Genomic DNA, 16,615 nt, shown 5'->3' with positions numbered 1-16,615 from the left:
TGTGTATCGATTGCCATTCCTCTTGCCTAGATGTGGCTCACTCATGCCTCCTCTAAGACGTGCTCGAATATCGTTTTCCCCACGAGGACGCCCCGATTAAAATTGCAGCCCGCTACGCCCTAATCCTGAGCTCTTTCTCATCTCAATTTCTTTTCAGAATGTTCTCATATACTGTTATTCTGTTTATTGTTAAATATCTTCTCCCAGTAGAATACAAACGTTCTGAAGGCAGGAGGCGTTTCATTGTGTGTGTGTGTGTGTGTGTGTGTGTGTGTGTGTGTTCATTGATACACCCCCAACATCAAGGACAAGGCCTCAGACACAGTGGACGGAGATGAACTTCTCTACAGTGCGCGAGTGCAATGAGGCAGCCGTGGAGGGAGCATCTTTAATGAGCAGAGGTGTCTCTCCAGAGGGCACACAGCACCATTGTTGTCAGAGTGCCCAGTGGCAGACACAGCCCGGTGACGGCGGTAGGTGGGGAGAGGCTTAAACTACGCGGGGTAAGTTCTTGTCACACCGTTCATGGAGCCACGGGAACCGCCTTCCCAGGAGACAGCGGGGACTCCTTCACTGCTTTGCTAGGTGTTGTGGCAGCGCCTTCTGCCTCAAGGTGACCGCGTCTCCCGCTCTGCCAGGGGCCGTTATAAAACACCGAAGTCAGGATTCATGGAGGGAGAGTGGTCTGGGCAGGGAACAGAAGTAGCGGAGTGAGAGCAACTCAGTCCTGTGGTTCCCACATTGGAATGTGTGGAGCGGGCAGTGGGGTTTAGAGCTGGGCAGTGAGGAACAGCCCCTGGCAACTGGCCGAGAAGTTTTCAGGTGGCCAATCAGATACTGCGTCTCAGTGCTCACCAGGGGTCAGGCTGCCAAAGAAAATAGACTTCGAGTGAGTGCTGTGTACTCACATCCTGTCATCTCATATCACATCGCAAGGGCCCTGAAAAAAAACAGCCCAATGCCAAGTTGCTGGGGAAAGACACCAGGTTCTCCTGTTTACAGCAGGAGCGAAGGAGCGGGAGTGCACAAGATGCAGCCCCACTACGCACCGTCCTCGGTGGCTCTGATCCACGGTGGACACGCACATACCCCACTTGGTGCCGCAGCGCAAGGACCCTCCCCTGGGTCTGAAATACAGAAACGGGGGTGGGGAGGGGGCGGGCATTTCTGGGGACCATTGATGTATAGCTGCTTAAACGGGACTTAGGAATCGACATCAAGCCCGGACCCGGGAAAAATGTCCCCTCACAGACCATAGACCCAGCACCGGCTGGGAGGGCTCTTTACCTCCCAGAAAGGGAAGCCCAGGTTCGAGGAGGGTGGAGGGGGTGACAGGCTGCACAGAATGGCCTTTTCCAACAGCTTGGGTGGGTGTTGAGTTTTAGATTTAACTTGGGAAACTTAAAGATTTAGGGGCGATTAAAGCACTGGAATGACCGTAGCAGCAGACATCTTCCTACCAAGAAGCAGGGACAGTGACTGCGGTGTCTGGGCGGCTTGGAGGAGACGGGATGGGATGCCCACCGGCCTCCGCTGGGAACCCAGCAGGAGCCAGAGGATCAGAGCACGTGGGTAAACAGTGGCTCGTAAAGGATGCTGGGAGGGGAGAAGCGGCTGCTGATGGAGCAGTGGGGAGGCAAGACTGCGAGCCATTAGTTCAGAAGTGAAGGTTTAAAATGTTAAAACATCTTATACCGTATATTTGAGATCCTAAAAAGATAAAACCTAACCCACGTGGAGGCAAAGTCTACTCATCACAGATCTTCATCTGCTCTCTATAGCATCCTCTTAAAGTGTCCTGGCTAGTAGATAACAACTTTCAGCCTACTGGTTGGTTGTCATGGAAACCTACATTGACACCCACTCTCTTCATCTGCACTTGGCTTGAGGTGTGTGTCAGTGGCCGGGGGAAGGCTTTTGTTAGGGAGAAACCCGTGGGGACTCTCCTTGCTTCTCAGTTCAGGGCCCTCACAGATTCCTTTATGAACACAAGGCAAGTGTCAAAGCACGTTTTTCCTCGTTGGGGCCTCCATCATGTCGGGCCAGTGCTCGGTCATTGTTGACAGGCCCCCGGTTCATCCAGGGGAGATAGAGAAACCAGAGGCAGGTCTTCAAGGGCCGGGTGGCCTGTGTGTCTGCAGTCCTGGTGCTAGGATCCCCCACCTGTCCTTTTAGTGGTTTGTGCAGAACGGGAAGGCTCCCCTTTAAGCTCCCCTGTGCGCTGTGCATGGGTCACCATGCACCTGCGATGGACCCCCCAGTTCTTATGGGACGGAGGGGACTGACCCCGTTAACCTGACCTTCTGAACTTCAGGCAGTCGGGGAGTTCTGGCATTGACATAGCCCTTGCAATGTGAAGGGTTGAGTGGAACAGTCATGCCTGTTCTTGTCTTACTCTGTTGTGGACACCCATAACAAAGTACCATAGACTGGGAGGCTTAAACACAAGTTCATCTTCTCTCAGTTCTGGAATCTAGAAGTCCAAGATCAAGGTCCGGCCCCTTTGGTTTCTGGTGAGAACTCTCCTCCTGGCGGGCAGAAACCCGCTCTCTTCTCACAAGGCCTTTCCTTTGAGCCTACAGGAGGAGAGCCAGCTCTCTGGTCTCTCTTCTTAGAAGGACACTAACTCCATTGGATCAGGGCCCCACCCTGTGGCCTCATCAAACCTTAATTGCATCTGTAAGGCCCTGTTTCAAACACAGGCACAAGGGGGTTTCAAGATTTGAAGGGACAAAATTCAATTCCTGGCATTTCTCAATTTTTTTTTAAATCCCTATTATTCCTTCATCCTGTGTGCACTTTGTTTTGCATGGGATGGGGCAGGGTGGTGGGCGTCCTTTTCCTTTATTGTTGACGTTGAGGAGGGAGAGAGGAGCAGGCCTCGGGTCAGAGTCCTCTCCTCTGGGGGCCCAGCTTTACTCTCTGGTTCCCCACACCCACCAGACGGGAAAGCCGGAGCTCCCGTGCCGTGGGGCCCGTAAATGCCTCTGAGAGGGCGGCTTCGGGGTGCTGCTCACCCGGGCGTCCCCTCCCACCCTCACTGGGTCGGGGACCTCCTCTTCCTCTTGCGTGCTGGCTTCCGAGTTCATCATCGCAGTTCAGAATACCCTTCTCATACTCTCCCCACCATTTTTAGCTGTTGTGATCTGAATGCTCTTTCGGGAACCCTGGCTGTGCTTCTGGCAATGGAAGGCCGTGTCCTCGCTGGTTTTAAGACAATCGCATCATTTTTCTGTGTTTCCTTCTCACATCCGCAGGGCTGCGTGGTCCTGGAAGAAACTCATTGTGATTGTGCGCCAATTACTTCTTTGTTTTTTCCACCTCAGTCTTCTGGCCTCTCTTATTTTAAATGACTGCCTAGTAATTGGACAAAATGTATGTAAACAGCTGATTACATGGGCTTGTTGGAGATCATTTTTCTCATTGGCATACACCTGGGCAGGAAGCAACAGAAGCACATTTAAGAATGAAGTGATAATTTTGTTTACACTGTGTGTGTGTGTGTGTGTGTGTGTGTGTGTGTGTGTGTGTTTTCTTCTAGGCTGCCACACAGAACAATGATAGCGGCTCCGGCGGGGTTTCCCTGAGGCTGTTGCATGGACACGTGTACAGCGGCGTGAGACTTTGGGGAAGGAGCTCTTCCTGTACTTTGGGCCGAAAGCTTTACGGTGAGATAAACCCGTGCAGCACATCTTAACCTCTATGTTTCAAGCTGGGGAGAAGGCTTCTCGTGCAGTGTTCGGGTGTCACGCTGACTCATGTAGAAAGTGCTCCATTGTTAAGGGGGCTCTAATGGAGGAGGCTGGGGGTCCATCATGGAAAGCAGTGCGCAGCAGCAGAGGAAACTGTGATGTCATCGCTACTCGAAGGGCTGGGCTGTTTATTTCTTTTCTTAAAAACCGAGGGGCTCCGAGGACTTCCCAAGCGATACCAGAGCAGCACAGCCCGGCGTGTTCTTATCCGAGCTCCCTACGCAGCTCCCGCCCCCTCTCTGTTCACCAAGTGTTTGTTGCATTAGCGACATCAGCCTCTGGATGTTTATGACAGCTCCTCGCTTGGTTTCAATGGTCCTCTAGATTTTTATATTTCTCCCCCCTACTTTCTTTCTCGGAAGCCTGGGACAGAGCTGGAAACTTATTTGTAGAATTCAGAAACTGCCCCCGGAGGTAAGAGGCTCCCCACTGTTCCACAGGGGCCCCTGGAAATTCACTGCTGTTTTGCCGACACAGGCCACGCAATCTGCTGCCTCGGTTGCCTTAATAATAAAAAGGTTGAAATGTAGGTAATTGCCTCTTCACTTTTGCAGAAAAAGAGGAAAGGCCCCTGGGTGAACCTGCCTGTCTAATCCAGGTCTAGCAAACACAGCCTGCGCATTGCAGACCATAACGATGGGCACTGCTTCCTTGAATGTTTTTCCCGTTTCTTTAAGGTATTGAGCAGTTTTTATCTTAAAAGAAAAGTCCTCTAACTGTGCCCCAGGCTTCCCACTGCAGGTCCATAATGGGCGAGAAGTGGCGATGCTTGACTGTGATGAGATAGTCGGAGAGTATAGGATTGATACTCCTGCATCTGGTCTCCCGCATGCTTGGAGGCCTTCCACGTTTATGTCACTGCTCGTCCTGGGAAGTGTTCGCCATGGTCAGCAGCTGCTGTCCCTGGACAACATTGTCACCTCCCACCTGGAGTTGATAAGATCAGCTCAGGCGCCGGGTTCTGCAGAGCTCCCTGCTGTGGGCTGCCTTATCGTCCCGGGCTGGGTGATGGAACACTCCCGGCTGTGAGCGAGTAGGACACAGCGGAGTCCCTGCAAGATCGGCTGAGAGCATTGACATGTTATTGATTCCCTGGTGTAAGGCGCAGGTTTATTTCCGGCGGGCGAGATGCAGGTCTGATCCAGGGCTCCCCGCCGGGCTGATAAGGGGGAGTCTTTTCTAGTGCAGGGCCATCAGCAAGCGATCAAGGGAAATCGCCTCTTCACACTGGGCCCATGGGCGCCATCCCTGGAGAGGGCGAGTCTCGGGATCCGTGGGGAGGAGTGTGGCAGCGGCTGCCTTTCATTCCCTGCAGCCTCAACGACTGTTTGATCAATTCAAGGTCAACGGCAGATCAGGTGTTGGAATATGAACTGAGCCTCCTAAAATCAACGGAAGCCCCGTTCACAGTGGAAGTTAAAGAAATGCACGCCCGGCCCACGCTTCTTGGGAGAAGGGATGGCTCTGTGACGGAAATGTGCTAGTTGCATGAGGCTGCAGGCCGGAGCGGAAGACAGACATGCGGGCCTCCCTTTGGACTTCTGTTTTCCACCCACCAGCGGCCTGCAGTTCCGAGAGCTCACGGCCGGAAGCGGGCGGAATGCCCGCGCACAGGTTCCCCTGAAGGCGGCGTAGCTTTGCACAATTAAAATTGCCCGTGGATTTGAGGGCATCGGACAGGGCAGGCCCCGCATCTTCCTGGGATTCGTTTGTTGTGAATCTAGATTAGAGGCAATGCCCTCTGTGAGGGACAGTGCAGTGTAACGTATGCGCTTCAGGAAGATACAGATCAGAGAGGGAGTATTTCTCTTGCTGAGAAATGTACCGTAGCGCTCAAGTGCTTGTAACCGCCCCGCAGAAACTGCGAATTACTTCATACACACTTGCTTTAGCTGTGCAGTTGTGGTATGTGTGGCTAATACCCACACCTCTGAACACTCCCGGGCACTCTTCATCTATAACAAACAAAAGCCGTTTTCAATGTTTTGTTGTGCGTGTAACAAATGCTCATGAGAGCAAACTGAGAACTAAAGAACCAACACATTTACACATTCACTGTCCCGCTGCCAGGTGTAATCCCTGTGAACCGTGCGTGCACACACTGCCAGTGTGGGATGCGCGTACAGTACATCTGTCAGTCCGCCCGCCCAGACACGCCCACCCTACAAGCTGCCGCTGGCAATCAACATGAACACAGCTGTTACATCTTGCACCCACATTTAAAGGATATATTTTTTTAATGACTCTCTGTTTCCAGCACACTTTGCTATTTCCAGGTTGTGATGGGTATGACTGATGGTTCGCAATTATCACAGCCACGCAGAAACTATATCTGAATATTTGAGAGGCCTTGCCATGGCAGAGAAGCTTTCTACATGATCGATTTTGTAATTTATCGCCGTCTAAGTGATATGGTCCTCTAGACAGACAGGCAAGAGCTCAAGTGGCAGTTCTCTTCAGCGCGCTAAAAAGTTCTTATGGAACTCCTCAGATGCTGCTTACAAAAGTGACCATCTAGACATAGTGTTTGTAATCTGTTTTTGTAATCTGTAACATGTTAGACAAAAGAGAAGTGTGATAAAGATTCTAACTGAATCTGCACTCTACATTCGTAAATGCCCACTGTCGTCTGCCCAGCACGCCCACTTGTCCCTTGGGGACATTATTTGACCTGGACACTGGTCGTCTGGCCAGAGTAACCAGCCTTCGAGTTGCATTGAACGTAACCTCACTAACCGTTTCTCTCAGACACCGTCTGCTGGGCCAGTCTAAGTTTTTCCCAAGACGTTCTGATCGGGGCTGAGCAGGGTCGTGCTCCCTGTGAGGCAAGAAGCTGGGATGTGACATGAACAGGGAGGTGGCCGTGTCGCTGGGCTTGTCAGGAAAAACAGTGCAGGGTGCTAGAGAACAAAACCAGCCCACAGGAAGCAGAGGGAGCCTCACTCCACCTGTGCCTGAGGTCCGGCTACACCCCTGCTCCCCGCAGGGGCGACTTCAGCCCTTCCTGAGCGCCTGTGAGTCCCCGACACCTAAATTGCTTTGAGTTGGGTCCTCGTCACTTGCAATTAAGGAAGCCGACCGTTACCAAAAGGCACCGACTTCCAGTGATGAAATAAAGCCACGGGGATGAAGTGCACAGCCTGGTGGCCACGGCAGTTAGTAGTGCTGCAGGGCGCTTTTGAAAGTTGCTAAGTGAGTGGATCATAAAGTTCTCATCTCAAGAAAAAAAACATTTTTTGGGTAACTGTAAGTTAAGGGGTGTTAGCTAGACTTATTATGGTGATTATTTTGCCATGGATACAAATATAGAATCACTATGACATACAACTGAGACTAATAGGATGTTATATGTCAATCACACCTCAATTTCAAATAAATGTGACTTTTTTCTCCTCGTTAGCATCTCTATCCTAAATAGATGCAGACCTACCTTTTTCCTTTTTAACATGGTTAAGGCCATATCTTTTTACCTTTTTAAATTTTTTTTATTGAATTTAGAGAAAGGAGAAAGGAGAGGGAGGGAGGGAAGGGAGGGAGGGAGGGAGGGAGAGAGAGAGAGAGAGAGAGAGAGAGAGAAAGAAACATCAATGTGAGAGTGAAACATTGACCGGTTACCTCCCGCACGCACCCTGGCCAGGGATCAAACCCACAACTTGGGTATGTGCCCCGACTGGGAATCAAACACCCAACTGTTCCCTGCACAAAATGAAGCGCCAACCAACTGAGCCACACTGGCTGGGCAAGACCATATATTTTTTTTAAATTTTATTTTATTGTTTAAGGTATTACAAATAGTAGTACATATGTCTCCTTTTTTATCCTCCCAATGACCTCCCCCCCACCTCCCCTACCCCCTGGCACTTGCCCTAACCGCTCCCCCCTCCCCCCAGTGTCATCTATTGGTTGTGCTTATATGCATGCATACAAGTCCTTCGGTTGATCTCTTACCTCCCCAACCCTCCCCTAAAAGACCATATCACTTTATAACCTCTTTTTTTAAATTGCTAGCATAGCCGAAACCGGTTTGGCTCAGTGGATAGAGCATCAGCCTGCGGACTGAAAGGTCCCAGGTTCGATTCCGGTCAAGGGCATGTGCCTGGGTTGCGGGCACATCCCCAGTAGGAGATGTGCAGGAGGCAGCTGATCGATGTTTCTCTCTCATCGATGTTTCTAACTCTCTATCTCTCTCCCTTCCTCTATGTAAAAAATCAATAAAATATATTTAAAAATAAATAAATAAATAAATAAATTGCTAGCATAAACTACAATCAGTATATTCAACTATTTTATACTCTTAATTATACGTAGAACAGGTGTGCCCACTTGGTAGTTTTCATGAGCAGCTGCCTTAGTAGCAGTGCGCAGTGGTCATCAGCATGGGCCTGTGGAAGTGTCCTTGTGTGAGTCCTCCGTGCTTGTCCTCCGTGCCTCTCCAGGGTATGCAGAGAGAGGTCCTGGGAAGCATGCGGCTCACATTTCAAATAGGACCAGGTCTTATTTATTGGTCTGTTTTAGGAATTGTTTCTAAATAGAGGGAACGTCATTTGGACATAATTCTTATATTAGAACCTCGGTTGCAAGTGACGGATGCCCAACTCAGCCAAGTGCAGTAGTTGCGTATTGTAAGAGTCTGGGGTATCGTGTGACCCCTGAAGAGGATGAGCCCGGCTTCAGGGAGAACTGGGAGCAGAGGCTAAATGCCTAGAAGACTCTGCAGGTCGTGGCTGGTCCTCCCGACACCTGCCGCGGGTTCCTCTCTGCAGCCAGGCCTCCCGCGGCCCCGTCTGTCCACGATGGGAAAATTTCCATCCACAGGGCAGATCTCTCAAAACTAAAAAGTAGCGGATCTCTGTGCCCCAAATCCATCAGTTCATCAGGAGCACTTCGAGGGCCCTGGCTCGGGTACCGACAGGACCAGTGGACACAGGTGTCCCTTCCTGAGCCAGCTGTGTCTGCAGAGGGGACAGAGGCCACTCCAGGCCGGGCCCAGTGCCCCTGTTGCCAGGCGTCACGTGCACAGTGAGTGAGCTCAGGTAGCCAGCTGGGCTGGGAGTGGAGGGTGCTTGAGAGTATTAACAGGTAGGAATAAGGTTCCAATACAATTTTCCTAAACTAGGATATTACAATGAGAACTCTCTCTATATATATATGTAATAAAAGCGTAATATGCTAATTAGACCAGACAGCCAAATGACCTTCCGGACGACCTTCCAGACAACCTTCTGGACAAAGCCAGGGCTGCAAGGGCCAAGCCCCTTGCATGAGTTTTGTGCATCAGGCTTTATATATATATATATATATATATATATCTATATATATATATTGATTGATTTCAGAGAGGAAGGGAAAGGGAGGGAGAAACATCAGTGATGAGAGAGAATCATTGATCAGCTGCCTCCTGTACACTCCACACTGGGGATCGAGCCTGCAACCCCGACATGTGCCCTTAGCCAGAATCGAACCCTGGGACCCTTCAGTCTGCAGGTTGACGCTCTGTCCACTGAGCCAAAGCAGCTAGGGCACAGTGAGGAATCTTGAAAAGCAAATCTAACTCTTGAATGTAAATGTAATATGCGCCTGTGTCCTGGCCCATGAAAGATCAGTCAGTGTGGCCATTGTTACCACAGTTTAGGTGTTTACTGCGCCTGGGACGTTTTCATGGTACAGACTTTTCTCAGTTTACATTAAAAGGTACTGAACAATAAACACAAAATCTGTTGGTTTATCGGGGCTCAGTTATCACAACATTTAACTATTTAATAAAAAAAGATAAAACATAGTTATTCCAGGCATAGTTCCCCCTAAATTGAATGGATTTATTTAAAAGACCAAAAAAAGACACACTCATTGGATTCAGGGTTCTTGTTGGGGCGACTCCAGCATTTGAATGGCATCTTAACCCTTGAGGTTTTTTTATGTGGCTGCAGCTTCATTATAGAAAGTGATTTAGAATCCACTTTACGAGCCACGCCGCCGAGCAGACTTCAGGCGCGACGGCTCCTGGGCACGGCGGTGCACACCTTTCGCCGGGTCGAGCCTCCATAAACTAAATCATGGAGTACTTACAGCCGCCCGTTTTTCCTGTCAGGCGCGATGGGCATGTAAAATGCACTTCTGATTGATCGTAGGGCACATAGAGTTTAAAGCCTGCATTCTTAAAGTTAGCCTGGTTAACCTTGGACCAGACTGTAACACCGAGCTTTGGAATTAGAAGCACAGAGCGGTAACATTTGCTGCCAAAAGAGCTGTATTTATTAACTCAGCGGAGCTATAAGGAGAAGGATGTGAAAGGCAGAACACCGTATTTCATCTTGAGAATGGTTTTTGATCTTCATCAGCAGAGGTCTCACAAAGCCACTTGCCTTTTTTTTTTTTTTTTACGGGACATGCTAATCAATCCTATAAAAACTGAAAGGTTATGAATTTTTTATCACCACATTGTGGCTTTCAAGTTAACCGTAAATATTTATAAATCCCCTCTTCCCAATACATGTAAAGGTAGGAGAATTGACAACAGTATTGTTTTGACCTGTCTTTTTTTTTTTTAATGCTTAAGATTTTGCAGAGCATCGTTTCATTGTGTATCCCAAAAGGGGGGGTTGGGGCAAAAAAAGTGTCTCAAACTGTAGATATCTTTTTGGAGTGGGTAAACATTTCCAAGCCACTGTGGCTAGAAATAAGGACTTTGAATGTTAGTGGTTTTGTAGAATTTATAAAAACACAAACTGGAGGCAATTTAAATGTAGCCTCATCTCATCCCCAGCTTTTGAATCTGAACAAACGCTGAGAGATGCTAGATTCTTCCGTGAATAAAAAATGTTTCGTCTCACAAGAAGTAGAACCGGCTAGATTTTCTTGGGCTTATTTTCGGGGCCTTATTCTTTCTCTAAGAATGTATTTGATTTGTGGATGGAAAAACAGATTGTCACATCTTGTAGTTTTTATGAAGGTACAAAGCCATAACGGAAAATGTCAGCTACCGCCGTTGGCCCTTTCGGGGTACCGTCCTGACTAACATTTGTTTGCTTATAATCCAGAAAGTGAAGAGAAGGAACACACATTGGACACATGATATACTTCCTGCCACTCACAAATGGGTTTGATTTTGTTTCAGGATCCATTTTGGAATGAAAGGCTACGTCAGGATTAATCCACTTGAGTATAAAAATAAAAATGGAATTTCTCCTGTGTTGGAAGTACAGCTCAGCAAGGATTTGATTTGTTTCTTTGACTCGTCGGTAGAACTCAGGTGAAGAATAAAATAAAAGTCTTCCAGCTACGAAACTCTAAAGCAGTGGTTCCCAAACTTATTTGGCCTACCGCCCCCTTTCCAGAAAAAATATTACTCAGCGCCCCCTGGAAATTAATTTTTTTTAAATTTTAATAGCAATTAAATAGAAAGATATATGTATTAATGTTTCTACCTTTTTCGTAAAATATAGTAAAGAAAGGTGTAAATTAGAAACATTGAAGTTTGAAATTATGAAACTATTTATTGAACTCAGAATAGAAAGGTAATACAAAAAAGTTAAAACAAATGCACCTGTGGCCATCACCGCCCCCCTGGATCGCTGCAGCGCCCACCAGGGGGCGGTAGCGCCCACTTTGGGAATCACTGCTCTAAAGGTTGGGTCTACAGCTGGTCACATGTGGAAATAAATGAATTTTTAAAAAATGTTTTATAATTGATAAAACCTCATTTTTATTTTATTTTTACATATTTTTATTGATTTCAGAGAGGAATGGAGAGGGAGCAAGAGATAGAAACATTAATGATGAGAGAGAATCATTGATCGGCTGCCTCCTACATGCCCCCTCCTGGGGATGGAGCCCGTAACCCGAGCATGTGCCCTGACCGGGAATCGAACCGTGACCTCCTGGTTCATAGGTTGGCGCTCAACCACTGAGCCACGCAGGCCGGGCAATACCTCATATTAAAAGAGCCTTCAAATAATATAGTTTGTTAGGGTCTTCATTGCTTGGCTATATAACTTATATCCCAATTAACATGAAGTGTTATTTCTATCCAAGCTCATTTTAAATGAGACTATGAAGTTGTAACCAGACTTACGATGAATGTGTCTTTCATTCCTTCCTACAGAGACTCAACGGAAAGCCAACAGAGGATAAGAATGATGGAAGAATTGGATGTGTGTTCACCTAAATTTAATTTCTCACGAGCCGAAAGGGAAGTGTGCAAGCAGCAGGGACGGATGCTCTGTGACGTGTTAATGGATCAGCGAGTGCTGCCTGGGGTCGGCAACATCATCAAAAACGAAGCTCTCTTTGACAGTGGCCTCCACCCAGCGGTTAGAGTAGGTTACGAGGATTTTTAAAATGCTGTCTATGTGTTTAAACACTTAAAAGACCAGCATGGAACACTTCCATGTGTAGTGTGGTAACATTCTCCCCAAACAGATCTCATGTCAACTTCTCAATGAGGCCAACCCTGACCACACCATTTAGAATTGCTGTTGTGCCCAGCTGGTGTTGCTCAGTGGACAGAGTGTCTGCCTGTGGACCTAAGGGTCCTGGGTTCGATTCCGGTCAAGGGCATGTACCGCGGAGGCAACCAATCGATGTTTCTTTCTGTTGTTCCCTCTCCCTTCCACTCTCTCTAAAAATCAATGGGAAAATATCCTCAGATGAGGATTTAAAAAAAAAAAATCTTATATAATAAAGAGGTAATATGCAAATTAACACTCACACCCTCACAAAGATGGCTGCCTATGATCAGGCCGGCAGGAGGGGTTAGTGAGGGACGACCAAAACGACCGGAACAGCAGGCGGTGGGGGGGGCCCCGCCCCGCGGGGGGGGGGGCCTTTGGGGCCACCCCGGCAGCAGGGGGGCAGTTAGGGGTGCCCCGGCTGGCGGGGGGGGGGGGGCAGTTAAGGGTAATCAGGCTGGCATGTAGAGCCAGTGAGGGGTGATCAGGCCAGCAGGGGTGGGGGCAGTTAGGGGCAACCAGGCAATCGGGCCTAAACCGGAAGTCGGACATCCCCCAAGGGGTCCAGGATTGGAGATTGGAGAAATCCAGAGAGGGTTCATGAATTTTGTGCTCCGGGCCTCTAGTTATATAAAAAAATAAAATCACTGTTGCATCCCCTCCTCCCAATTCATACTCCCAGACTTCCCTAACTTGCTTTGCTTTTTATTTTCTTCATACCATTTTGATCATGTTCAAACATCATCTGATCTTTACTTGTTATTTTTACTGTTTAAAATCTCGCTCTGCTAGAATGCAGTCTCTTAGGTGGAAGGTGTGTCTCTGTTCACGGGTGTACCCAAGCATGTAGAATACACCGTTGGTACACGGTTGGCATTAAAGAAAGATTTGTCGACTGTATGAGTGAACTCAGCTCACAACTTTCTTTTTGTATCTGGAATATTAAATTCACACTCAACACACACTCATGTTTCCGTTTTTAAAATTATATATATATATATATATATATATATATATATATATATATTGATTTCAAAGAGGAAGTGAGAGGGAGAGAGAGATAGAAACATCAATGATGAGAATCATTGATCGGCTGCCTCCTGCATGCCCCCTACTGGGGATCAAGCCCGCAACCCAGGCATGTGCCCTGATTGAGAATCAAACTGTGACTTCCTGGTTCATTGTTGACATTCAACCACTGAACCACACCAGCCAGGCTCATGTTTCCTACATATTAGAACAGGCAGTTTTAATGGAATGATAAGAATGGAAGTCAAGTAGCAGAGACTAAAGAGTGAGGGACTAGGGAAAAACAGACCATAATGTGGAGTACTTGTTAAAATAGCTGAATAAAGGGAACATGCTGGACTTCCTGAGGAAGATGTCAGGACAGGGACTGGGTTTTATTGTCATTTTCTTGTTCTTCAACTGGAGAGACATGAACTTATTTTTATGTTGAGAGAAAAATACTGGTCGAGTGGGAGACGTTAAAATTGTAGAAAAGAGAAGGGTTATGAGCAGGACAAAGTTGTGAGAAGGTCGGAGAGGTTAGAACTTAAGCCGGGTGGAGGGATACATATATTTTAGTTTCCAAAAAAGAAATCTCCAGTAGGACTTTTAGCCAGACCCAAATAGTCCCTATTACTAAGTCTTTTTTTTTTTCTTTATTTTACATGACTCCAAAGATACTGTTTTATTTTGTGTAATTATTTCCTGGACAGTCTTCATGAAATCCAAATCAGTAGGAAATAAATTTTAAAAGAAACCAGTTAATAATAGTTCTAGGTTAGGTTCTGCTTGCTTTTTTTTTTTTTTTTTTTTTTTTTTTTTAAATCCTCACACAAGGACATTTTCATTGGTTTTTTAGAGGGGAAGGGAGAGAGAAAGAGAGAAACATTGATCAGTTGTCTCACGCACATGTGCGGACCAGGACAGGGAATCGAACCTAAATCTAGGCTTGTGCCCTGACTGGGAATCAAACCCTTGACCTTTCAATGTATGGGATGATGCTCCAACCCACTGAGCCACACCAGCCAGGGCGGTTTTGCTTTTTGACGCTTGAAACAAACTGCCTAATGTGTGTAATATGGGAATAATGACACAATTTAACAACAGGCTTTTTACAATCACCTACGCCTCTATGGAAATGTTTCTGAAAAACAAGACAAAACCCAGGATATCGCTACCTAGGCTTTCCTTATCATTGATGATAAATTGATTATTTACTTTTTTATCTGTACATCCAAGCCAGCCATTCATCTGGTAAAAGATCACTGGCCCATGATGTCTGAGGGCGTAAAAGTTAATGACATTTCTGAAGCTTAGCTATTAGCCCTATAAAAGCACATGCATAATTATTGAAAAAGCAGTTTAACATTTCAAGGTGTAACCGAAGTACATAAGATACGGTCAGAAAAAGATGAACTTTAGAAGTGCCTACGTTGTAAACTTTAAGTGAATAACTGAAAATGTGTAGGATGCTTTTAGAGTGATTTTGTTGATTAGAGGGCTTTAGATTTTACAGTCATTGATAAATTAGTTTCTATTTATAGACATGGATACATTCATACATGTGCCACAGGGTAAGTCATCAGACAGTTTTTCTTCTGAAATTACCATGGAAACCACATGTGCCACGTGATGGTTAATCCCGCGAGGGTGACACGGGTTTATGCCAGGCCGTGTCACAGAGGAATTCTGCAGGGCGGTCTATGCCTGAGTTCTTCCATGTGCTAACAAGTCCTTTGATATTAATGCATGTATATAAATTCATACCTTCTTAAAGCTTGGTAGTGACCTTGATGGTCACCTACTTCTGTGCCCTTTTTTTTTTTCCTTCTTTTCTCTTTCTCTCTCTTTTTGCAAACCCAGCAAGACTTTTTAAGGTGGCTGACAGTCCGTGCTGGGACTTTGACGACATCTTATACAGAAGATATATTCAATAAACACTTGAATTAGAACTCAAATTAGAACTTTAATAGGAATTTTTAAAATTTGAAGTTACTAGCATTACAAATAAAACAACTATTGCCCGGCTGGCATGGCTCAGTGGTTGAGCATCAACCTATGAACCAGGAGGTCACGGTTCTATTCCTGGTCAGGGCACATGCCCAGGTTGAGGGCTCGATCCCCAGTGTTGGGGTGTGCAGGAGGCAGCCAATCAGTCATTCTCTCTCATCATTGATGTTTCTATCTCTCTCTCCCTCTCCCTTCCTCTCTGAAATCAATAAAAATTAAAAACTAACTAAAAACTAAAACTACTGTTAATGACAATAAATAGATATATGAGACAGAGTTCTAGAATGTGGGGATGTATTTTAAGTCTACAGTTACCTAGAACTGGTGAGTCATATCATTTTTCTATTGTGAGCAAATTATGAAACTATCCTCAGTCGTTTTTCTATTTTCAGGTTTGTCAGTTAACAGAGGAACAGATCCAACACCTAGTGAAAATGACACGTGACTTCAGCCTTCTTTTCTACAGGGTAAGACCAAGGTTTTTTCTATTATGGAAAATGTCAATGTTTTCCCTTTCAGTTCTACTGGAAATGTTAAGGCAGTATATAGCCACCTAGTGGTCAGAGTATGGAAGTAACGGCGAGTGTCCTGTTAGGGGCCTAATTAACGTCTTAAAATTTTAGGTCACAGGTCAGTCCGAAATTATCCAACTATAATTAAAGTATCTTTATACTACGTTGGGGAACAACTATGTTAGCATTTGACTTGAACTCTTGTTCTATTGTGGGCATATAAAGTAAAATATAGGAAGCCTGGAGAGAATTAATTTCTTTAAATAGCCCTCAGTTCAGTCAGGTTTTGCCACTACTGCCTGTGTGGTTGAGATTATTTAGATGACTTTAAGGTTAGCCTTACATTTGTAAAATGGGACCATCAGAATCTACCACAAAGACTGTTTTGAGAATGAAATTAATACCTGCTAAACTATAAGTTTTGTGAGTTACAGTTATGCATATATACATATATTCATATAGAGAGTTCAATAAACACATTTTATCTTTTTAACAAAGCATCACAAATACTTTTTCTCCACAGTCCATTTTCTGTATTCCAAATTTCTACTTTTACTATGTTCAGAAAGGCTGGTGTTATGGAATTCTTCATTAATTGGCCTAACATATTAATGAACCTCTTGCTTTACATATCTGCGTTGAGTATCTATGGTGGTTTTAATCAATCTATATATATATATATATATATATAGATATAGATATAAAAGCCTAAGTGACGGTTACGACCGAACAACCAGAACGACCAGTCGACCAGTCACTATGACGCACACTGACCACCAGGAGGCAGATGCCCAATGCAGGAGCTGCCCCCTGGTAGTCAGTGCACTCCCACAGCCAACCTTCCATGGCCAGCCAGCCTCCTGTGGTCCCTCCCCCTGTCCCTACC

At 46.2% G+C, this 16,615-nt stretch overlaps 1 protein-coding gene across 1 annotated transcript in view; it reads left to right on the top strand.

The window, feature by feature from the left end:
* Positions 1-16,615, top strand: part of NEIL3 (nei like DNA glycosylase 3) — a 34,356-nt gene that overhangs the window by 5,090 nt on the left and 12,651 nt on the right. Inside the window, 5 exon segments of the mRNA XM_014465727.2 lie at positions 3,542-3,614; positions 3,617-3,668; positions 10,867-11,001; positions 11,854-12,067; positions 15,610-15,684. Coding sequence (XP_014321213.1) covers positions 3,542-3,614; positions 3,617-3,668; positions 10,867-11,001; positions 11,854-12,067; positions 15,610-15,684 — 549 coding nt within the window.

This window comes from Myotis lucifugus, unplaced genomic scaffold, assembly GCF_000147115.1.
Source record: "Myotis lucifugus unplaced genomic scaffold, Myoluc2.0 scaffold_309, whole genome shotgun sequence".
Classification (NCBI taxonomy): domain Eukaryota; kingdom Metazoa; phylum Chordata; class Mammalia; order Chiroptera; family Vespertilionidae; genus Myotis; species Myotis lucifugus.
This window is presented reverse-complemented; position numbering and strand designations above follow the sequence as displayed.